At 42.1% G+C, this 23,655-nt stretch overlaps 2 protein-coding genes across 4 annotated transcripts in view; one reads left to right on the top strand and one right to left on the bottom strand.

Annotated features, from left to right (window-relative positions):
• The first annotated feature begins 452 nt into the window (after positions 1-452).
• BIRC7 (baculoviral IAP repeat containing 7) lies at positions 453-7,358 on the top strand. The gene is made up of 7 exons (XM_076352113.1): positions 453-996; positions 2,796-2,895; positions 4,164-4,245; positions 4,347-4,392; positions 5,371-5,589; positions 6,546-6,617; positions 7,119-7,358. Exons 1-7 carry the CDS (start codon positions 477-479, stop codon positions 7,319-7,321), a joined length of 1,242 nt encoding a protein of 413 aa, XP_076208228.1. The 5' UTR covers positions 453-476; the 3' UTR covers positions 7,322-7,358.
• A 4,423-nt stretch (positions 7,359-11,781) lies between these two features.
• NKAIN4 (sodium/potassium transporting ATPase interacting 4) overlaps positions 11,782-23,655 on the bottom strand; it is a 52,709-nt gene continuing 40,835 nt past the window's right edge. The window contains exons 5-8 of one of the 3 annotated variants that reach the window (XR_012996488.1): positions 20,777-20,837; positions 17,559-17,643; positions 12,633-12,716; positions 11,782-12,162 (exon numbers count right to left, since the gene is read on the bottom strand). Coding sequence is in view for 2 of the 3 variants with exons in the window: in XM_076352101.1 (XP_076208216.1) it covers positions 12,153-12,162; positions 17,559-17,643; positions 20,777-20,837 (156 nt within the window). In the remaining variant the exon portion in view is untranslated. The remainder of the gene's footprint in view (positions 12,163-12,632; positions 12,717-17,558; positions 17,644-20,776; positions 20,838-23,655) is intronic. The other 2 variants (XM_076352101.1, XM_076352102.1) reach the window with 2 other exon arrangements.

The raw sequence follows: 23,655 nt of genomic DNA, 5'->3' as shown, positions 1-23,655 counted from the left end.
CTCTGCTTTGTTATGGCATGCCTTCTTAAATCTGTTGTTAGGAAAAAAAAAAAAAAAGCAGGGTCTTTTTAATGTTAATTTAAAGGCTGAGCAAAATGACTGGGGATTTATCACACAGATCAGATGCCAAAAGCTGGGTTGGTTCAGCTAGGGTGGCAGCATAGGTTTTGCCCTCCCCCTCCACTATCTGTTCCTGCAAGCATCTCTCCTGTGAATTGGCAGAGGGGCTCCGAAAGTGCTAGTCTCTTCCCTTCAGGCACTAGCGAGGACTCAGCAAAAGTTGAACAGCAAAGTACAGAAGCACCACATCTCTGATTGGGCTGCAGTGCTGAAACAAGCTCAGCTTTGTCGAGACCAGGAGCTTTCTGGAATATGCGTGGGGATGAGGAACAAATAATGCAGGGTGAGTGCTGCCTGACACCAGGAATCCAGCTGACTGCTCTGGGTTATCTCATCCTCTCTTTCAGAGCAAGAACATGGGGGACGTGACACCAACAGAGGAGCTTGAGCTCAGGGCAGCTTGCTGCCAGCTGTTTGAATCCTGCATGAGGAATGAAGCAAGAAGATTGAGGACTTTTCGGCAATGGCCAGGCAACTCACCTGTGTCTGCCCGAGATTTGGTCAAGGCTGGCTTTTTCTTTGTGGGTCCAAGAGATGAAGTACAGTGTTTCTGCTGTGGTGGTGTCCTGAAGGACTGGGGACCTGGTGATTGCCCGATAGCGGAGCACCTGAAGTTCTTCCCTTCCTGTAAATTCATTTGTGGTGAGGATGTTGGGAACCAAGAGATGCTTCCTCTTCAGGAAATCTTTGACACTGTGGATGGTCAGTTCCTCAGTGTTTTGCAGGGGATAGAGAGTGAGGCGACAGCCCTCTCCAACGAACCAGAATACCCAGAGATGGTAACAGAGGAGATGAGACTATCTACATTTCAGAACTGGCCACAATATACTGACACGCATCCTGAGCAACTGGCTAGAGCAGGATTCTTTTACACAGGTAGGTACTCCGGGGAAATGTTTTTAACTCTTATTCAAGTTAACTTTTGAAGGTGTCGCTATGTTTTACTGCTTGCACAAATATTTGCAAGTATGTGTAGTTAGAAACCACATCCTTCCTTCAGCCCATGCTGTTTCACTTGCTGCTTGTGCAGAATTCACTTCTATGTTAACTCCTGTTTGGGTACTGAGGGGTCCACTAGTAAGTCAATTCCCTTACCAGCAGGAGTGGAAAAAGTGACATGTTTTAAACAGATGTTTTGCTGGCAGAAAAGTGTGTGCTTTAAGATCCATTGAGCCTGTTTATTACTTACACTTCTAAAAGGACTTGAGGCACTTACTTGGCATGTCGTGTTTTGTATAAGCTCTGTCTTGCACTGAAGCCTTCTCTCCTCAAAGAGGAGAATTTCATTTTGTATTTGCGCATCAAAACAGAGACATGGAAGGAAGTGACAGGCAGGGTCCATAAATGAAAGCTCCCTTGGCAGAAACAAATCTGTGCGTCCTGAACGCCTCACGCTCTCATTGTTGAAGTAAAATTGAATTGCCCTTTTCTCCACTTATTTAAGTACTATTTGTTGGTAAAGATGGGAATGGGAAAAAAACAGCCTTAAATGTTGTGATAGCTGGAAAAATCTGAGATGCAACATGGTGAATGATATGCACATAGGAAAGTCTGTCTAAATAACTGACCTTCTGTTCTTTTAGCCTGAGTTAGAGGAAGCAACTGGTTAGTTTGTTAGTATGTCTCTCTACTTCTGCAAGATTTTCACTCAAACTGTGTAACCTGGATTTTGCTATAAATCCAGTGAATACTAAGAATCTGCAACTGTCTACTTGGAGCACAGTAGCAGGGGCTAAACAGCACACGTGCCTAAATGGAAGAGCATTATTGGAATATTAACTTATCTGCTGCTTTTATCTTTTTATTAATTTTTAAGGCATACAAGACCAGCATGGCCAGGAACACAGAATAAACTATAAAGCAGTGTCTGCAGCTAAACACCTGTTATTTATCACTTGCAGAGCAGCTGCGTGAGAGCCCAGCACAGAGACTTACTTTGGGGACTCATTAGGCAGCAGCAGTCTGACATGGCACTCCCCTGCGGTCACTTGAGCAGGAGAACTCTGGAACTGAGCACTTGAGTTAAGCCAAACAGTACTCTAACATGAGAGTGTTTCGAAGATCGTGTCTGTGACCAAACTCACTGGCAGCCTTTACTGACGTTGTGTCATTGCCCTTAGGGCAGGGCATTTGTAGGCAGTTCTTCTTAACTGTGTGTGGCTTTAGTTTTTTTTCCCCTGTGATTTCTGTGAAGAGAAGCACAGTAGCAGGATGGATAGCCTGGGACCATGTTGTGGCAAATTCTTATACCTGTGAGATGGAAGCTGTGTACGTTGTCTGACTGTGCCTGCTGCTGGTTATGACAGATTGTGGTTAGGAAACAAAGTATGTTTATAGGTATAATTAATTACAGCTTTACTCTAAATGCAGGCAAGAGGGGATTGGATAGGTATGTGTGTACATGGGAGCTATGGTGCTCACATGCATGCTGCCTGTTAGCTTGTGACCCAGTTCTGGAATCATCTCAACCAGCCGCAGCTCTGGGAGTTCAAACTCTCATTGGATTTCCTGCCCCTATACAACTTGCACAGCATTGGTAAATTATCCTGTGCTCATCTGTTCTGCCTGGTAGCCCATGTTTTGTGCTGAATCTCTCCCCAGGTTCTCATCCGGGGCTAGTAGAGCATACAGTGTCTCGGATAAATAATCAAATGATCTCTCGATGTCTTTTTCAGGACAAGATGATGTAGTGAGGTGTTTTTACTGTGATGGAGGTGTGAGGAACTGGTCGTTTGGAGATGATCCTTGGAGGGAACATGCCAAATGGTATCCGGGGTAAGTCAGTCTTGGTCCCTCGTAGCAAGACCGAAAGATATGCCGTGCATTCCACACTGAATTTCTTCTTTCATGAGATAAAAGTACCCCCAGTTGAGAGACAAATGAGTTGCAGGTGTACTGGTAATAAGCGCTGCTCCCAGGCTCTGTTGTTAGCTTAGTTCTAGATTTTTCTACCTAGCTAGAGCAGGTGAAAAAGTCAGGTATGTTCAATCATGTTTAACTGCATAAACTGTTGCAATAGTCTGCAACCTTCTGGAAATCCCTGAAATCTCACGAGAAAGGTTCTGAATCCTCAAGGGCAAAGTTGTACAGCAAGGGACCATCTTCAGATCCTAGTAGTGGGTAGTAGTAGTAGATAGAAAACTTGTTTCCTAGGTCGGCCACTTAGTCTGTACTGCCTTCCTCCTACTCCTCGCATGTGGAAGAACCCAAGATTGGCCTGAAAATCTAATCATCGTGTCTTCAACTGCCTCTCTTCTCCTGTTCCTCCCTTTCCACCCTCCCCAAAAAGTAGTTGATGTGTGTCTGGTGTCTCTCTGTGTATGTTATCCCCTACAATAGTTCCCTGACTCCAGGACAGTCGGCTTCAGTCCCTTTAGGCTTCTTCTCGGGCATTGCCACATCTTCTCTTCCAAAGGCTGATTTATCACTGGAGTGTTAATGATGAAACCTACTGGATGATGGTTGTCTAAGCTGTAACTAGTTTTTTTTTGAAAGAACTGAACAAATAAAGTGACAAAACCTAAACATTTAGACCCTCTCACTTTAAAAGCAAAATCAGATGTCCGAGCTCAGGTAGAATGGCACAGTTCAGACCTACGACTTTCTAATTTGACCTAGAGTTCACCATCTAAAAGTTCAATCAAAATCACTTTGTTTGACATCAAAGAACAGCTTGGGTTTCTACTACTGTGAGATACAAAAAGAAAGATATTGTAAACCTAGTTTTTCTGTAGCAGTTCTTGTGTTTTTCTGTGAACTGGTCTATTATCACATTTTCTGTGATCTGTTCTAAAGGACGTTGCAGCTGAGCTCATCTTGGGCCAAACATGAAGACTGAATTAAGGGGGGGGATTGTGAGCCTCTTATTGTTGCCCTTCGTGCAAGGAGGGGGGGGAAAAAGACCATGATACTCCCTCTTCTTTAATGAATATAGCAGTTTGCTTATAACCCAATAGCACCCTTTGCTTCTAAAATTCAAACTACTACTGCTACTTTCACTTGAGATATCCTGTACTAATGTATTTAAATCTTTCTGCTTATAGGTGTGAATTTTTACTGCGGTCAAGGGGAAGAGAATTTGTTAGCAGTGTTCAGGAGTCCTTTTCTAGCACCCTGATATCTCCAGTGAGTCATGAATATTTTGTGTATAGTGGATGGGGGTTTGGTAGATAGGGGGAGTTTTGAGCACATGCTTCTCTTTTGTGACTATCTTGTGACATTTTCAGAGAGATTCCTGGGATCAGACTGAACAAGATTCCTCTGCTTCCCAAGGTCAGTGCTATAATTACATGGTGTTTTGTCTTCTGTTGAAAGTGGTGTAGTCTTACTTCTACCCCACCTCAGCTACTGTTGCACTCTGTAGACGTGGTGTTTGAGAGAGGTTTTGATATTCTAGAAGCTGTTTCACTTCATTTTTAGGAAATGGTCTCTAACACAAGAAGCAAAATTGCTTGCTCTTGTGAGACCTCTTAGTCTAAGACTAGAGACATTTAGCTAGTCTGGATAATCATGTGACTTGTGGGTGCTTGCCTAACTTTTCTTTGATTTGTCCATGCTCTTGATGTTGTTGTCTCTCTGTAGAGACTTTCAGACTACAGCATTTTAAACATACTTGATAGGAGACCAGAGAACAGCTAGAGGGTCCAGTTGTTCATGAAAGTGTTGATCTTGGGGATCTATTCCCATTCATCAGTTGCTCCTGGAAATTTAAGTAGGTGAAATTTGGCTCCCATAACTGTGGAAAACTTCAAGAGAATGAGAAAAATCAGAACCTATCTGATAGGATGAGCTTAAGAAGGACTTAAGCCTTTGAAGGGGCTGCCAGCTGAATTTCCCACTTCTGTCTTTACTGATGAATGGTTGAGCTAGATTATGAGGTAGGAGAGACTTCAATTGGGCTGTTCCACTTGATCTTCATGAAAGCAGTTTCAATACTTCTGTTCTGGGATGTGAAAACAAAGATAAGGATTCTGGACTGGGGCCAAACATGGGAGACTTGCTTCACTGATAGAGTAGAATAAACCATCCAAAATCAGTTTCTTGGCTTTTATGAAATTGCTTTTGACTTTCTTGTGAATTATGATTGGAAGTAAAAACTATAAATCTGAATGTTGATCTAGCTATGTAGATAGCTTGAGGAATGTTCTAGAATATATTAATGCCATTTTATAAATACCAGCTTCAGGGAGTGGCATGCTTTTGGCCCAAATTTCCGCCTTTTTGGTAAAGTATCTGCTCACTGCTTTACAGATCCTCTGAGGAATTGGGAATTGCAGGCTCTTCCCTCTCTGGATCAGTTTACCATAGTGCAGAATGTCCTGCAGATGGGCTTTGACCCCACCTGGGTGGCTAGCCTGGTAGAGAATAAATACATGCTGACTGGGACTTTCTACCTTTCTGAGCCTGAACTGATTTCTGATCTGCTTCAGCCAGAATGGGAAGAGAGCAGCAGTGCAGAGGAAAGCAGAGGTATGCCTGACTCGCACACCCACGTTCTTGGTGGATGTTTAATTTCTTATTCACTTCATCTTGAGCACTGCTGTGAGTGTCTTGCGGGTCTGCCTTCTCTCTTCCTAGGCTGGAATTAAGAGTAGCAATGTACCCAAGCCTGCCTTTCTTTGAGAGGCTGAAGAATGAGGTTCTGCTTTAAAGAAACCTGAAGGAGCTGTGATAGATATATCTGCCTCCAATAGCCTATGGTGTAGATATCCTCGATATTTTCTGCTGCCCTTAGACCTGCAGCAGCAGACAGCTGCACGATGTGGAGGCTTGTGCACAAATTCACATCTGATGCAGACAGAGGCAGTTGTCTGAAGCAAGGCTTCTAGAATGGATGAGTACTCCAAGCCTATTTAAAATTGAATCAATGGCTTGATCAGAAATAGCCACACCTTTTGTTCTGATAACACATATTCTCCTTAACTTATCTGCGTCTGTCTTGTGTTTTCTGTCTTGGGGAGTCTGTTTGCCAAGTGAAGTTTATTTGAAGATGGAGTTCCACACAGGCTTTCTCTGGTAGCAAGCCTGCTTTCCAAAGCTCCTGTCTCCATATCGTGGTCTGCCATCTCTTTAGCTAAGGCAAAAAAAAAAAAAGGTTTCCACAAAACTGGAAGTATGATTAAATAGTAGCACAGGAGCAGGAATGAGCAGCTGATGGCTCCTGCTGTCTGACAGATAAACCAACTTTGCTGAGGAGACAATGTGATGTGGACATGTCTTGGTAGGGAGGTTAACACACATAGTGACTGAAGCACCACAGAGAACATCAGCTTCACCAGGCTGAGTGTGTGAAGTTAACAGCGGAGTAAAGAGGTGTTTAACCTAAAGCTGCTGAAATCCAGGATATTTCATCTTTTTAAACAGGACTGTCTGAAGAGGGAAGAAAGGGGTAGCATTTAATGCCATCTTCTTTCCTGGTTATACAGATGCTGTTGAGAGAGAGACTGAAACATCAAGTTCAAGAGAAGAAATACAATCTGTGCAACAAAAGGAATCAGGTGCACTGGGCTGACAGTGGTGGTGAAATTGAGCCTAGGCATAATTGGGATGATTTTTTTATAGTAATGGTATCGGTGGTCATTGTATTCATTCATTTTCTAATCCTGAAGGGGAATGTGTGCTAGCTTGAATGGTAACTGAACATAGAGAGACCCTTAGTCAGGAATTAGAATTCCACTGTGAAGCAGACTGTTATACAAAAAATTTGGTTTATCAGGATAATTTACATATTACAGTAAAAAGATGTTGATCTCTGTCCCTGCTCAGGCCAGCATGTGTAGCTATGCTGAATCTTGTGTAGATAAGCCAGAGTCTATAATAGCTGTAGTTTTCCAGCTTAAATGAAATTTGCCTAAGAGGTACTTTTGCCACCTTCGCAGTCAGTTTCTGAACAAGATGATGAGCAAGTTGCAGTGTGACTTCCTGAGATGACAGGACTGCACTCTGGAGCTGTTCTAATACTAACGGTTTGGGCTTTTTTTTTTTCTTTTTTGGTAAAGATGAGTCTCGGATGAGCACGGAAGAACAGCTCCGACGCCTGCAAGAGGAAAGGATGTGCAAAGTGTGCATGGACAGAGATGTGTCTGTTGTGTTTGTTCCCTGTGGCCACCTGGTAGCTTGTGGAGAATGTGCCCTCAATTTGAGATTGTGTCCTATCTGCAGAGCGGTCATCCGGGGAAGTGTGAGGACTTTCATGTCCTGAACCGAGACGTGCCCAAGGGGAAAGATAAGTCTATACAACTCATTCATAATACAGCAGAGGAAGAAAATAAGTAAATAGTTTGATTGATGCTGGAGCAATCTTATTTGCAGGGCAGCTTGGCATAAGTGTAAAAACTTACTGAATGTGCCTCTTATGCACAGTGTTTCTAGTAAGAGTTTCTGGTTTGCTGTATTCTTGCTGTAGGACTGCTCCAGAAAAACTCTGCTGGTTTCTTTTGTCCTCCAAAAAGAGGCTTTTGTTGACAGAGATTCTCCTTCTCCAAACTCCTGCATTCTCAAAAGAATCCCTGCTCTGTGTTGAAATCAAGGGCTGTTTTCAGTAGACTGTCTCTGGTTCTTTTTCTCTCATTTAGCAGTTGTTTAGCAGAATAATCTCTAGAGTTGGTGACTTCCTTCAGTAAGTCTGAGTCAAAATGGGAGTATTTTTATACAAAATGCATTCTGTTGAGACTAGAATACTCAGCAGCAATGTATTGTGGGGGAGGGAGAATCCATCTTTCTTCTGAGCTCTTTGCTGTCCTCCCCCCCACCCCCATTGAATTGTCAACAATTGACGGAATGTTTCAGTAATACTCAAATCCACATAACTAAGTGAAAAGCCTGGCCTGTTGTAGACTCTCCAATCTCTTTACTCTCAGCTGACCTCCCTAGACAGAAGGTGAAAGGCTCTTTGATGGTCAGGGTCACTAGATGATCTCATGGAAGCTTCTTACAGAACCTCTTCCCTGGCTGTTGGGTACTATCCTACTAGAAGATAGCTATGGAAACTTACCTTTTTAGGACTTCTGTTTGCTGGCTAAACTGATGATTCTTGTTTTAAATGGAACATTCTATCATGTAGCCAAAGAGAAAGTTTTGTCAATACTACAGGTTGTTAACTGCAGGGGAAAGGAAATATGTTTTTTAAAATTAACTGTTCTTTTTCACGGAATAAAAAGTTTTTCTTTTGATTATCTTACAGAGGTCTGAGTATCTGATTCTAGTATAATGCCCTACTGGGGCAGGGGGTGTGGTGGTATCCTAAGATGTTAGAGCAGCATCAGGTTGTAGATCACTTGAACTTCTGTCTTTCAGTACTACGTGGGCATGAGTGAGAGAAGCAACTGTTCTTGCCATCCATTAGCTTCCTTTGGAATTCACAAGACAGCATGTGGGTCCTCCAGACTCTCTTAACTGCAAAAGAAGGGGTAAGGATGGAGGAGGATAAGGACCCGATACATGAAGCTGTGTAAGTGGGGAATAATTCTGCATTTGAACTTGATGCAGAGTTTTGGTATGTGGCTCTTAAACACATCTGCAGAGACTGGAGCACTGGCTCTGGAGTTGCTTCTGTTTGGTTCCAGACCTGGATACTGAACAGGGTTATAGGCTTGTCTCTGAGTAACTTTAACGTGTCAGTTATCCCTGGGACATGTGGGAAGGCAGATCTTTTCATCCTTGCCTTCAGAAGAAGGTAATATTAATGCAGCTCTTGGCAAAGATGAGAGAAATTACTAGTTGAGTAGTTTAAACTCTCCAACTCTTCAAGGAATTGGCAGGTCTTTGCCAGACAGCAGCTTTCACAGGGAACAGAACTGCACCACATGCCAAATTAGGTGTTGTGTCTGGGTTCAAGCTATCGTTGGCTTTATTTTGCCTCTGTAAATAACAGCAAAAGCTTACAGTTTAAGTAGATGTGCTAATCTGAGAAGGGAAAACAAAACCAGCTCAGTGTTGGAATAGTGTTATTTCCTCCTAAACTTTAGCTCAGTGTGGCTGGAACCTTGCCTGAGCATCATCAACAGGATTACAAGGCTGTAAATATACCAGCTATTTCTGGGGCTTCTTTTATTTAACACTTTGACAATTGTGACTTTTCCACATCTGGAAGGGTGGAGCTGTTTTTTTTTTTCTATGGGAAGATGTCCTTTCAGAAACAGGTACACGTTGTTTGTTGACTAGCAGTATCTCAAGTGATGCCTATCCCCAATAGAGGGCACTCCTAACCTGGCGATAAGGGAACCCACTGGAGCAAAACCTTCAGCTGCTCTTTACTCTTGCAGCACGTTGGAGATGCAAATGTCTGGGAGTCCCTACCCCAACAGAACAGGGTCATTGCATGACCTTGCCGTACTTAGAGTAGGTCTAGCACAAGCAGACCAGGAGGAAGGGTTGTCAGAGTATGAAGGATGAATGGCTCTGCTAATGAAAACTAGAGGAGCTAATTAAGTGTGGAATATGATCCTTGGTAGCTTATTTTCTTTCTTCTCAGACTGATTTTTTTTTTTGGATGATTTATGGCAGTCATTGATATTAAATATTATAGGCTTACCTGACCCCTTATTTTACCTGTGTTAAAAGATACTTAATTACCTGTGTTCATCATAACTTGGGTGGTAGTTATGGAGCTACTCGGTCATCACACTTGTATTTATTTAATTGATCTTTAGCAGTGTGTATTACAGTCAAGAGGCATGCCATTAGGTGCGTAGTTTGATGCTTAGTCTCTTTAGAGTACTTGGCAAGTGTTTCTGATGAGTTTTCTTAGTAAATGTGGCGTCAAGGCTTGGTCAGTTTGAGACGTATAGTGTTAAAAACATGCAGAGCTCAAAATAATTCAGAGTTCCTTCCAACTTCATACTACCATCCAGAAGAATTCCTTCCTGAAACTACTAGTGAAATGTTTCAGCTGTTCAAAGCTGAAACTGTGCTTTCTCCACCATCTGTGCTGAATTTTGGTTGCACTCAAACACGGCCAATAAAGAATACTGGTGTCTGATGGACAACATTTCTCTCTGAGGAAAAGAAATCGTAATAAACCAAAAAAAGTGTCAAGTCAGTGTTTTCTGATGAGGAAAGGGAAGATTAATTTCAAAGCCCCATATAAATGAAGTCTTTCATGGAATAATCTCATTGACTAGAGGATATGTATTCTTCCATTCCTTTTTCTGCCCCTCCAGGTAACGTTAGGTGAGCAAGTAGGAATGAGTGTAATACAGAAATGAACTGAATCAAAGAAGAGGTGGAGAACATGCTAAGAGATTGTGTATGCACACTGCTATGCATGCTATCTAAATGGTGTAGTAGCTTGTGTTCCACTGATATTTTGTTTTAACTTGGTAGTGGCACAGTGTTGACTAATATGGGAGGTAGTTATGTTTTGTCAGGCAGAGCTGTTTTAAACAGGGTTGAGCTTTTTTTTGTCCTCAAATGATGAAACTACTATCAAACCAGCAACTGTCAGCTGTCTGTTCTGCTCAGTCAGAAGCCGTGGCTTCTACTGGCTAAAAGAAGGAAAAATACCTGTAGAAGACAACGTTTTTCTTTTACTCACAGCTGATCAGAACTCAGGATGTTAGGCTGCAGCGGGTATCTGGAATGGAAGTTGCACAGAAAGAAAAAATGTTCTCTTAGTGCTTATACTTTTGGGTTTATAGAAGAGAATTTTGTTTCCTGGGCCCTTTGGAATGGGACAAATAAAGGTGCATCATTCTGTCTTTGACTTAGCACTTAATGTTTTTATTTATTTTAATTCTTTCCTCACACTTCCCCTCCCTAGCATGGCTTCTAGCTTGACTCTTCTGAAAAGCATTACTCAAAAATGCCAAGTAGTCTCAAACAGATTAGGCAAGACAATAAAGAATTACAATAGCACTTGGAACGTACCAGCCAAAGAACGGCACAGATGGCTGACAAGTGCTCTTTCTCTGCTTGACACATAACATGCTGGGAGATGTAGCTAACAAAACTGACATTGTTTTTTGTTTGTTTTAATTAATTGCTGCAGCTCATTAATGCAACTTAATTACACTTATATTCCCCTTTCATTCAGCCCATTCCCTCCCCTCAAAATTATCCTGTCGCAGAAAAACCCCTTCCATCAGGATGTTGCAAGGCTTGTGCCTTGAATAAGCGTGGCTGCTCAGTGAAGAAGGCAGGTACAGAAACATCTGTGATCCATGAAGAACTAGGCATTTTCCAGTGTCCTGCAGCAGCTTTCAGCTGTGTATATGGCTACACCAGTGTTAATTTAATGTAGATGGGCAAACCCAGAGTAAGCTGCAGCTGCTCTGAGAATGGCTTGGCATGTTGAAATGGGGCTAAGCTCCATGCTGAGTAAAGATTTGGTGCTTGTACTAGTTTTTAGCCGTGCAGCTTTACAGGAGTTAGGTCACAGAACACTGAAATCCAGGACAAATGCCTACTGCTAAGGCGCCGACCATGTCTAGAGAATGAGGAAGGCAATCCTGGATGGGCAGGGGGAGGAAGAAGGGAAGAGCTCTCATCTATAACTTAAAAAAAAAAAAAAAAAAGCCTAAGTAACTCAAATGTAAATAGCCCCCACCTAGTTCTATACGGGCAGGGAGGAGATGAAGTTGTGTTAGGGGATTTAGGCTCTTTTCAGAACAAGGGAAAGGAAAAGGGGAAGAAGCTAACTACAAAACATGAAATGTCCCAGGGTGTTATGCAGTGCTTGCTTCTTTATGGATCCATGGTGCAAGGAAGCAGCTCCGACTTCAGCTGTATCTCTTGAGAGAGGCTCTGAGTGAACCTGTTCTGCCTGAGGTCTTCAGGCCCATGCCATTTATTGGCTAGTACCACCAGACTATGGTAGGAATGGTTCATCAGGGCACTTGGAGAATTAAAAACCAACCGCGTGGACATTCTTCAATGTACATTCATTGCATTTGAAAAGAAGACAAGGAACAAAAAATGGAATGGAGTTCACATCCTGCATTTCCTCTGCCAAAGATCTGGGCACCGGGGATTGCTTCCTGCAGCACCTCTGATGGTGGAGTACAAGGTTTATCCATCCTCTGGCTCCTCTTTATTTACGCAGGCCTGTAGGGGGGGGGAAAGTGAAGGCAGGGCATCAATGTGGAGCAAGTATTAAGCTGCTTACTTAAGATAACAGAAATGGTGTGGAAATAATGAAGAAAAAAAAAAATCAAATTTGTCTCCTGTTCTGGGTTTTTAAATATGATTGACTACAGATGAGGAATAGGATTGAGAGCTCAGCGGTAATGTGGTTAAGTAGTCTTCAAGTCTGGAAAGAATGTTATGCATATACCAGACCTGAATATACTGCAGTTAGACTAAGGAATGAGCCAAAGTGTTAGATCTATGTATCCTCAGCGTTTGGAGCTGCATAAAATTTGGTTAGGAATTTTAAAAGCTAGGGGTCATCTCTAGAATAAAGTAGCTTCTTGAAATTGCGGTGATGTGCTTTTTGTGTAGATGCAGCAGTATAAGCAGATCTACTTTTGTAGCCAGCAGTAAAGATGAGTGAATGTTTTCAGCTGAAACATCACCTCTTAAACATGCAGCTTCAGGTTGATCAAAACAGTTTGCAAATTCCTGTTGCTATTCAGCAAATTGTTTGGGAAAAAGTCTACCTAGAAAGAAAAGCAGAAGCGTTTTGTTTTGTATTTTTTCTCTCCTCAAAACAAAGTGGGATTTTTTTTTTTTTTCCTGTTTAAGTAAAAGTTTCCTTTGTAAAGTATTCTGGTCATCAAAGACAGTTTGGAGGGGGTGGGGGGAAAATAATCTCAAGGGAGTTTAGTTTCTTCCCCCCTCCCTCTCCCTCAGTGTTTCAGTCTGGATTTTGATTTTTGTTTTGTTTTTTGAATTGAAGAATGTTATTTGTGTACTTGTACCTATCAGCTGATCTACTGAAGAACCTACTTTCAACCTGTAAGTGAATGACTGTTACGTGGGGTCTAGTCCTTTAATGCTGCATGCTCACAGCTGCTTCATGCCTATGGCTAGCAGACAGACTGCTCCACAAAAAAATTGATTAGAGAGTATTAAAGTGAGTAATCATCAACTGGAGCCTTAGATCATTCAATTAACCAATGCCTCCTGTTGCTACCCTGTCAATACTGAAGTCTAAATCTGATAAAAGTCACACCCTATGTTACCCTATAGTCCTTTCCACTGGTAGATCTGAGGAAAGCAGTCAGTGAAATCTGGCTACACAACTAAAAATCAAATTAAAGCTCTTAAGCCATAAATATAATGTAGTACTTGGGGTGCCAGATCACAGTGAGCATTATGGACAGGAGCCTCACAACTGTGCAATTCGCTGCTTGGCCTTATAAATACAGTCTTAAAAGGCAGGGAGATCTAAATCTAATCTAAACCTCCCCTGGCGCAACTTGAGGCCGTTTCCTCTTGTCCTATCGCTTGTTACTTGGGAGAAGAGACCGACTGACCCCCACCTCGCTACAACCTCCTTGCAGGTAGTTGTAGAGAGCGATGAGGTCTCCCCTCAGCCTCCTTTTCTCCAGGCTAAACAACCCCAGTTCCCTCAGCTGCTCCTCATCAGACTTGTTCTCCAGACCCTTCACTAGCCTTGTTGCCCTTCTCTGGACATGCTCCAGCACCTCAGTGTCTTTCTTGCAGTGAGGGGCCCAAAACTGAACACAGTATTCCAGGTGTGGCCTCACCATTGTGAGTACAGGGGGATGATCGTATTCCTAGTCCTGCTGGCCACACCATTTCTGATACCAGCCAGGATGCTATTGGCCTTTTTGGCCACCTGAGCACACTGCTGGCTCATATTCAGCTGGCTTCGTTAACCCTTCCAGAGTTACCAGTGCAAGAATGCTTCCTTGCCTCAAATGATGAGAATTCTGTTACTACAAGTGAACAAGAAGAGCAACCCAGAGCTGATGTCCTGTCCTGTGCAGCCTAAGAGGAGACAGTGGTGCAAGCAGGCATGGCCTGAATTTGAGCTTTAGCTAAGGAGGGGTAAGAGCTCAGCCTTTCCTTCCTGAAAACTCATTGGAAATGTTCCCTTTTGGCCTCAGGAAAATAACTTTGGTTTTCAATAAGTAATTTATTATCCTTTGGCTAAGCACTTTGACCCAGAAACTCATGCACTGAAGACTTTAAGGTATCTTCTATCAAGATTCCTAATGAATTATTATTAAATAATTAGTGCAGTGCCTTGATTGGTAAGCAGCAGTGAGATTAAGGGTAATTCTATTACACAGTAAAACTTCCAGAACAATTTTTTCATGATAATTTGAGCCTCTCTTACTTAAGCTTGTGACTTGAAATAGGAACTATCACAACCAAACCCCCCTGGAGTCAATGAAATGTAGAACAGAAGTAGTCGTGGAACCTGAAATAGAAATAACTGTATTTATAGAATTTCATTGTTGCTGTGTGAGTGTTGGAGGTGCTAATTAAGATGAAGCACACTTAAATCATGTCTTTGTAAGCAACAGTACAAAACTGTTGGTTGATTTTTTTTTTTTTGTTGTCGGCTTTTTTTTAAAAGAAAAATATAACCTGGCTGTTGATAATTTGTGAGGTTTTCCACTAACTGGAGACTTGCAACTGAAGTCGAGGAGGTCAGTAGGTTACCGTGATAAAGCTGGGAGATAACTGGATTGTGGTCTGGAAGTACCCATTATCAGTAATAGTTTGGGGAGGCAAAGGTATTTAAGAACTTTTGTCAGTGCAGTGGACGGAAGCTGAAAGCCAGAAGTGGGGTGTACATCTTGAATACTGAATTTAGCAGCTGATAACCACTGCAGTAGGCTGCCAAGGAACACAGCAGTCTCCCTTTAATATCTTTGAACTGTGACAGCATATTTAAAAGTTATCTAACTCATAGGCTGCGTGCTTGATACAGAGGTTATGGGGGTTGGTCTTGGACTTAAGCTATGCACATCAGTCTGGGTCAATGTCATTGTCCTGTGGGGCCTTCAGATCTATGAAAATTCATAAATTTGGAGAGATGAAGAAGAGAGACTAGGGAAAAATGCAAGCCAGGACAAGGGAAAGGGCACATTGGGAGGAGAGGAAAGAGTGCGATCTCATCAGAAAAGGACAGATAAAACTGGAGTGAATAGGGTAATTCCATCAGGGAATGAAGGAAAGTGATCCTGTTAGAGAGCTGCGGCAACAGGACACGTGCGTTATCAGGAGAGCAGCTGACTACTGACAATGGGGTGGTGCCATCTTAAAATGAAAGTTCATGGCTGCAGTTAGCTCCAAGTCAGTAGTTGTAGAATAGATTTGGTTTCGTTCAGCATTTCCTTCAACAAAAAGGAATTAAAACCAGAAAGTCCATGTTCCTGACCCCTAGCTGTTCTATAAATTTAAACTTGAAAGAAGTTGGATGTATTTGTTGGTTTGCATCTTCTTGAACAGTATATAAAAAAAGAAAATGCCTTCAGTCATCACAAAATGATTTTCACAGCAGGACAAGGGTGTCTGGCACTCGGTGCCCCAGACTGCGAAACTCCATGGCATCATTAGTTGAGAATCAAGTATCTGTTCCTCCTCTCACTCTCATTCATACATGTGGAAGAAAGGCAATAGCTAGGCTGAAATAAATAAACAAAAATTGCTACTTGGTGGCTGCTGTGAAATTTATAGAGGGTCACCTTATCTACTGCTCAGCAGCTGTTTTCATCTCCTGTTAGCCAGAAAGAAATATTCTATTGTGCTGGCAGAAGCTATCAGTAGATAAGTGATGGTCTGAAGAATGGGACTGAAGAACAACAGAATTATCTGTGTACTTCATTAATAGCTTACCAGCTTACTGAGACCCTTGTAAGGAAGTTTTACGTTGCTCGCTTCTGTTCATATTGCAGTGTCCCCATATAGAAAACTTCATTTATAAGTACTAGTACAGAATTTGTCATTTTAAGAAAAAAAAAACAGCCCAAGCCCCATACTGTAAAAGCGTGATGTTTCTTCAGCACGCTGCTGTATCAAGCTAGTTCATCAAGGAGCTGCTTAAAGCTCCACAGCTTCTGCAGACTATGGAAAATTCCATCCCACTGTGACAAAATGAGAGGGAAATCAATATTTAATCTCCTGTAGCATCCCTTCTAATAATGCTATTGCACCCCCAAAGTTACAGGGAATTTAACTGCTTTGCAAAGATGACTTGTTCTCCTGGTCGCGTGCTGCGTGCTGCAGTGCCAAAGTGGGTAGTAAGTCTATACTACATTAGAGGGGCACACTTACAAATCTATTTGGGGGCAGTTTTTCTTCCCTGAGCCCCACTTTTCTCCCCCATCCTCACATCCTTCTTTTTGGCAGGACTCTCTGGTAACATTATTCCCAAAAAACAACCTCCCTTAGCAGCTGCTTTAAAAAAATTCTGCACGTTGAACTGCCTTCTTGCAGCTCGATTTAAGGAGTATCAAAAATTCAGATCTTATTGCTGCTTTAAACAGCTAATACTGGCCTTTATGTTTGAGAATCTCATTAAGAACCAGCTTTTAAGTGGACTGCGTGAAAGTGTGATCTTGTGCCTTCAGCAGTGGGAGGGGATTATCAGAGGGCAGAAGCTGGAATTCAGCAATAGATCTTTATTAGTGGTATGACAGGAGCTGCTGTGGACAACTCCCCTTTCTGCTCCCTGCTCTCAGCTGAACTCTTGGGATGCCCCGCACACAGAAGCTTCTGTTCTTGTAGGCAAGAGAATTTAAAAAAAAGAAATGAAACCTTAAGAGCAAGCCATCTAATGCTTGGTTTAATTTAATTCACTGGTGTGTTAGCGTTGTACCCTGCAGGTTCCCTAGAAGTAAAAGCAGATACAGGGAGACCCTGTACCCAAGACAGAGTCAAATTTTGTGGTGCTACCATGAGAAGATTACTGGAGGATGACAAAGACATGGCCAGTGATCAAAATTGCATGGATATATAGGTCAGAGTTCAGTTACGATTGTCTGTCCACAGAGCTAAAATACAGCTTAAGTAACCAGATGTTGCATAAATTTTACCCCAGTAGAGATCCGTCATTGAGGCTCTGCCTGACAGACCACAATTTAACCTTGAGACTGAGAATCATATTCTGCTATCGCTACAGCTTACTCTCAGCATCCACTGAGGCTGATTCTTCCTTCCTCACAGCTCCTACCTTTACCTGCTTGGGCACCATTCACGGCTGAAAAGCCTCTCTTTGCTTTCTTCAAGGAAAAGGCATCCAGTAGTTTGTTTACAATAACATCCTACAGCTGGCCCCACTGCTTCCTATCAAACAGCACTGCTATAAGCCAAGTACGGCAACACCAGCTTCATCCTGGCAATCTGGGGCTGAGCAGAAGCAGTTTCACCCCTTCTGGTGTCCACTTGCTCATTCCTTCTGTGCCTGAAAAGCCTGCTGGAGAAATCAACCTGCAAGGAGGAAAAAACCCAAACCTGTGGCAACCTTGAGCCATAAAACTATGAGGCATGCATAGCCTCTTAGCACAGGAGATGATACTTACAGGTATGTCTGCTTGAACAAAAGGTTGGTGGGTTTTTCATTGACATGGTAGAGAGGAAATGGATCAAATCCACCAATGAAATCAACTGAAAAAAAATCAAAACTCAAATAAACAAACAAACATGGCCAGAAAGTTGAAAGGAAATGAAAGAGAAAGTTGGTGCATGTCATGGCATAACACAAAAATTAGTGAGAGAACAGAAAAATGATTTTTCAGGTATGGATTGCCTGGTGGAAATCTTTGCCTGCACAGACCTCTTTTCCAGGATCTCCTGGGATGGGCAAGTGTGCCAAGGAGGAGATTCAGCTAACACAACACTTAAAGCACAGAGCTAACAAAAGGCTCCAGAAAAACAAGAGGGCCTCCCTCAGCCTCCTTGGATATTGCCACCATGCTGTGCCTTCACATGAGAACTGAGCTGACAAAGCCTCAGCCATTCAGTGATGTGCTGAAAGAAGGAAGCTGGGGAATGGCTCGTGAGTGAACACCAGCGGAGAAGTTGGCAGCACAGTAATCCCCGTGAAGGTTATATAGTCAAGTGGGAATTTTCTTGCCCCACTTGTCTTTCCTGCAAGACAGACAACAGCAGCTTTGGAAAACTGCAAATACCTCATTATCTTCAGCTCTGATATTTTTCACGTCCCCTCTGCCAACTCAATTTCTTTTAATTGTATACAAACAGGAACAATGCTTCCCTTCTCCAGTATTCACATAAGGGCAATGTAACTAAACAAGGAAAGTTTTAAGTGACAATTCCCTTAGTAACCATGGAAGAATTTTCCAAGTCTCTCTTAGTTCCCCTGAAATTAGGCCAAGTCTATATTATTGAGCTGGCCAACATAGCCAGGTCAGTAGGGGTATGATGTGTTCTGATTTGTGACTGACCTAGTAGGCCTTGCAAAAACCTTTAAAACAGATCCAGCTTAGACCACTTTTTGGTGCCAAGGTAGTGCATTTTGTTCGGAAGTGTGAAAACTATCTGGTCCAAACGCCATTTAAAAATAACTGGAGAGTCTTATTAACTATATAAATGCCTGTTTATTTTTCTTTCCTGAAGGTGGCACTATTATTTTAAATTTTAGCTAAAGAGTTTTGGTATTTTTTAGTGAACAAACAATAGAAAAATATTTACTAAATATATTGGAAGTGGAAAAAAACCCTCTTAAAATATATTTAGAAACCCAAGGACAATGTATTATCACGAATTCCATCTTGATGGATAACTTCATGCTGGTACTGTGATTTTGGAACAACTGTCAGTTAATGGGCGAAATCTGTAGAGGTTCTAAGTTAACTGGGGGGATAATTCCCAGTAGTTCCAGTGAGACTTGACTTTTTCTCAGCCACTTTTGAAAATGTTTGAGTATTTTAAAATCAAGACAGTTTGCAGTTTTAAAAAACAGATACTAACTATATTACCTCAGTTGTGGAATGTCTAAATTAGGAAACCTTAAAGAATTGCAATTTTCAGTAACTGTTTAGTACCTTGAACAAACAAAAGTCCTATCATCTGAGCACCCAACCACAGAAGCACTCAAAATCCAAGTCACTTAAAAAAAAAAAAAATTAACTGTGGTTCATTGTTGCAATATATTACAGTGTATTAGCACATCTAAAATATTCTTGCCCATAATTCAGCATTAGTAGATCCCTACTGCTGTGTTTTCTCATGAAAATCACGTTAGCATGAGCTTCCTGATTAATGTGCCTCAGCACTTATAATTACTTCATGCTGCATATCAAAGCAACATTTAAAGGAAACCACAAATGGAAGAGAAAATTAAAACGCAGCTCAAATTTGTTCAGGTCACTGGAAGGATCTACCACTGTGAGTGTGAAATATTGATGGTTTGTCATTGTTAATTATTCAAGCTGGCATTTTAACTCCAAGCTGGGAAACTGGGAGGGAAAAGGAATTTGTTAGTGGAAAAAAAATACATATCCTGAAATTAACAGCTCCGCGTTTCTAGATAAAGCTTTCTTCCATGTGGTTGCCTCTCCTAACAGATCCCTACTATAAAAATGAGCTCTGTCAAGTTATTACCTTAGAATATTCAAAAGGGGCTCAGAACTCAAGCTATTTCGCTAGTAGTGCATTGCCAAGCTCTAAACAAATGATCAGTAAAGTCAGTAGAATGAGTTCAGCCACACAGGAAGCAACAGAAAAACATGACGACAAGTCAGATAAGCAAATGCATATCATCTCACTCCTATGAAATCAACATTCTTCACATACTTTCAAATATTCAGTTCAAAGCTGTGGTTTTTCAGCTAAAATCCATGCCAGCTGCTCTTTAAAACAACAAAGCTACTTTCACAAACCTAATGAATGTCTTAAAGAAGTGATACTTAGATCTAAAGCCTTTGGATCGGATCCTTACCTGGAGTAAACTGGCCTAGACCCATTGATTTCAGTAAGACTTTCCTGATTCAAACATGCTGAGAATTCAAACACAGAAAGGCAATACATTGCCAAAGAAATCAGACTCACATTTATTTGAACCCTATGTGTCTGTTCTTTTGCTTGCAAAATTATTGCTCTTAAATGGAGTTTTAGGAGGGAAAAGTAATCCAGGACCAGGTTATAGATACCTGGAGAGATCCCACAGACCCAACCTGTGTGATTGTGATTCCTCTGAGTCTTTGCTCTTCTCTGACACGTCATGACACTTAAGATATTTCTATACCAAACATGAGAGAGTCAGCTCCTTCCTCCTTCTTGTAATTCAGATACAGTACTTCCTCTGCTTTTAAATTAAGTGGTCAGGTTGGTTCTTGGCAAGAAATCTCATGCTCTGCTTCATCCTCGGCTTGTGGCATATGATACTCAGCAAGTGGCCTGCTTGATTACCGGGCTGTATTTTTTGTTGTAGGTACTCCTAATTACAATGGCAATATTTCAGTGGCATTAAGCTATATAAGTTTGAGAACAGAAGAAGCTGCCCAGTTTCTTTAAAGCCTAACCTGAGTGAGTAGCCAACACCCAAGTTTTTGTGGGCTGAAAGAGTAGCAGAATTACAGCATCTAACACATGGTGACATGGGGGAAAAAACCTCACAGTAAAAACAGCTGATCCTTGAAAGGCAGGTAGTGCCATATCACATAGATGGAGAGATGGAAAGAAGAATGATGGCAACTCAGTCCTGATAGACAAACATCTGAGAGAGAAATAAAATTTAATAAAACCTTTGCCAAGGGATCTGTTGATAAATACTTACAGCTGTCTTCTTCTTCTGTAAAAACACTAACAACGTAACAGGCGTAGACAAAGCCCACCAGCTGGAAAATAGAGAGAATAAATCATTTTAGCATCAATCTTGCAAGACTGGTCAAAACCCACTTGGCACAACTTCAACAGCCATCATTTACTGTCAACTTGGCAGCATTACTGTAATGGTGAGGCCAAGTCATATTTGCTGTAAGGTAGGGAGTGCAGGCGTAGGGTTAGGGGAAGACGTTGCTGGGAGCATACTCAAAGGTCCAAACTAAAAACTTGCAAGACCCATCCTCCCCTTCAGAGTAGCAGCCTGCTGTTGCTAGAATGATTGGCAAGAACATGGGCTGGCTTTGCTGCCACTGAAACTACTGTGCTAAGTTTACTCTCTGTAAGAAGTGATGAGGGTGCAGGAGAGTGCCTTATGTAACATTTTAGACAGACGACTACGTACAGGACAGACACATGGACATACAGGGGTAGGTTTTATTAACCAGGGACGAGAACTCATCAGCTCTGTATTCCTGTCATAAGGGGTATGCAAAGGAAGAGAAATTACTTTGGTGTGGGAGCTACCAACAAGATGTGACTAGCTTTTATGCAGATGAGATAGAAACTTAGTTAACCATAAAAATGGTGACGTACTGGCAGCAATGTTCAGAGACACTGAAATCTTCAGTAACGTAGGCTTGGAGATCAAAAATTCATTGGAAAGAAATCCCGGTCTTTAGCTCTACAATTTCTAAGGTTCTTTCTATCTGTGGAGAATAAACACTTCTGCAAGGACTAATCAAGCATCGGGCCTACAAAGTAAATGGGCCAGAGCACAGTGAGAAACAGACAAGACGACAGCAATGGTCTTAATTCACAAATTGCATAGGTTAGCAGTAAATTGCCACCTCCTGGGAACCAGATAGAAGCAGGGAAGGAGCAGTAAAACAATAGGGTGCCTCTCAAATAACAGCCATGCTAGCATGGTGTGGCCCTCATGTCAACCCATCGCTCAGAGCAGTCTTTAGAGCAGAAAACTAGAGTGAACATTAAAAAAGCAATCTGAAGTAGCCTGGTGGGTCTGTCCTTAGTTGGTGGTTTGTAGAAGCTCTAAAGCATCAGAACTGCCTCATTCCGTTTCAGTAGCAAGTTGTTACTCAGCCTGAATGGAGAAACAAACTTCTGGTACTACGGGAGTTAAGCATTCTAGATCCAGCAGGGTTTTATTTTGCTTTGCCTTCTTCCTGTTAATCAAATATCCTCTCCATCCTTCATTTTACATCTTTACATAACACCCCACTTAGCGAGATCTTGGTTGACAGTAACTGTATTAGTAAAGTTATTCTGAGACATAATTGTTTTCCACTGTGAACTCAAATCTTTTGAACAAGAGTTAGAATGTAACATACAGTGACTCACTCTAAGGGAAGACAGAATGATGCATGGTAGGGCTTGAAAAGTAGAGTCCATTCATTTTTAGTATGACAGAAAAATACATCACACCAGAAAACAAAAGGCAAGATAATGAGATTTCTACTGGGGAGTTATAAGGCATTCGTGATTTCTCCAGCTCTCCCCGACAAAACACGCCTTGTTGGAAGGAAATGGAATGTTTTTGTAGCATCACTAAACCTGTATTTCCTTTACAATTTTCTATAATCATCTGAAAGACAAGCCAGCTCTCTCCTTTCCTCTTGGGTGGGCCCTATGCAAGCATGTCCCACTATGTCTCAGTGGAGGAGAGGTAGCGCTATGGACTCATTCGTTCCCCTGCTGTGTTTTTTTGAAACCAGGGCTGCTTCATACTAAGTTTCTATGAGCTACAGAGGACTTCATGCAGAAAAAAAAATAAAATAGCCTTCTGGGCGTGATGGTAACCGCAAAGCCACATGCAACGGCCAATCTAATTTTACCTGCTGACTTTTAGAATTGCCTCTGAGTAGAACCCATTGCTTTTTAAAGGCAGACAAAAAAAGAAAAACAACCCCAAACCAAAAAATCAGAATAATCAGAGCTTTTTCTTCTCTTCCATTGCTTGTACTGTGCTAAGCAGAAAACCCGGGGCGCGTGTTTTTCTTTCTGAAGCCTGTGGTAGTTTGGGGGCAGGTTCGGCGGCCGGGCTGCGGCCCCGGCCCGGGAACTGGCCGTGGTGCTGACGCAGCCCCCGAGGCTGCTCCCCGTTGCCTCGCGTCACGAGTGGGCTTGGCTGCGAAATCAGCAATTAGCGCTCATCAGCTGGGCTGGGGTAGCTAACGACGTGAACACTTGCAGCTGCTCTTGGGAAAAACAGAGTGCTGCAGCTTAAAGCCGTCCCAGCATTCAGTGAGATGTCTGACCACCCGCCTGCACGCTCCGGTCTCCCGTGTAAGTGCGTTTGCTGTCGCCCCAGGATCAAATTAGGAGTGTGGTTACACACATTCTTTGTACTTCCTCTAGCATTTTTATAGTTTGAAGATCCAGCCTTTTACATTTTACAGGATATAAGGTCAAATTGTGCAGTTTACGCACACACAAATATCCAAGCAGGAAAGATGCATCTTGAGCGTGTGCTCTGATTCCAAGGGAACTCTAGGAAGGTTTTCTCTTCCCCCAGATTTTTCATCATGCCCCAGGGTAGGAACTTTGGGTTAATAGCCATGCAAAGTGGCAGCCCTAAATCCATTCACTGTTATTATACTCTATAACATGTACACACAAACCTTATGTGGTATCTGTGTCAGGGAACTCATGATAGTATTAACAATGAAAACGACTTACCGGCCCAGTTTATGGGCAGAGTGCGTGAATGATTATCAGCTATACTGTCACGGGGAACCTGTTAAACCTCTGAAAATTGTTCACGGTTCAGAAGCACCAAGGAAGCAGCAAGATTGACTTGGGAAGTTTGTTTTG

The sequence above is a fragment of the Aptenodytes patagonicus genome, chromosome 14 (genome assembly GCF_965638725.1).
Source record: "Aptenodytes patagonicus chromosome 14, bAptPat1.pri.cur, whole genome shotgun sequence".
In the NCBI taxonomy this organism is placed as follows: Eukaryota; Metazoa; Chordata; class Aves; order Sphenisciformes; family Spheniscidae; genus Aptenodytes; species Aptenodytes patagonicus.
Note: the sequence above shows the minus strand (reverse complement) of the source record. Positions and strands in the feature narration are given on the sequence as shown.

What these genes read in the sequence shown, in the direction of transcription:
- BIRC7 (XM_076352113.1), top strand. Translation starts at nt 477, where the DNA reads ATGGGGGACGTGACACCAACAGAGGAGCTTGAGCTCAGGGCAGCTTGC. An exon ending in CATGCCAAATGGTATCCGGG is followed by an intron (nt 2,896 to 4,163) that starts GTAAGTCAGTCT and finishes TTCTGCTTATAG; the next exon opens with GTGTGAATTTTTACTGCGGT. An exon ending in CAGTGCAGAGGAAAGCAGAG is followed by an intron (nt 5,590 to 6,545) that starts GTATGCCTGACT and finishes CTGGTTATACAG; the next exon opens with ATGCTGTTGAGAGAGAGACT.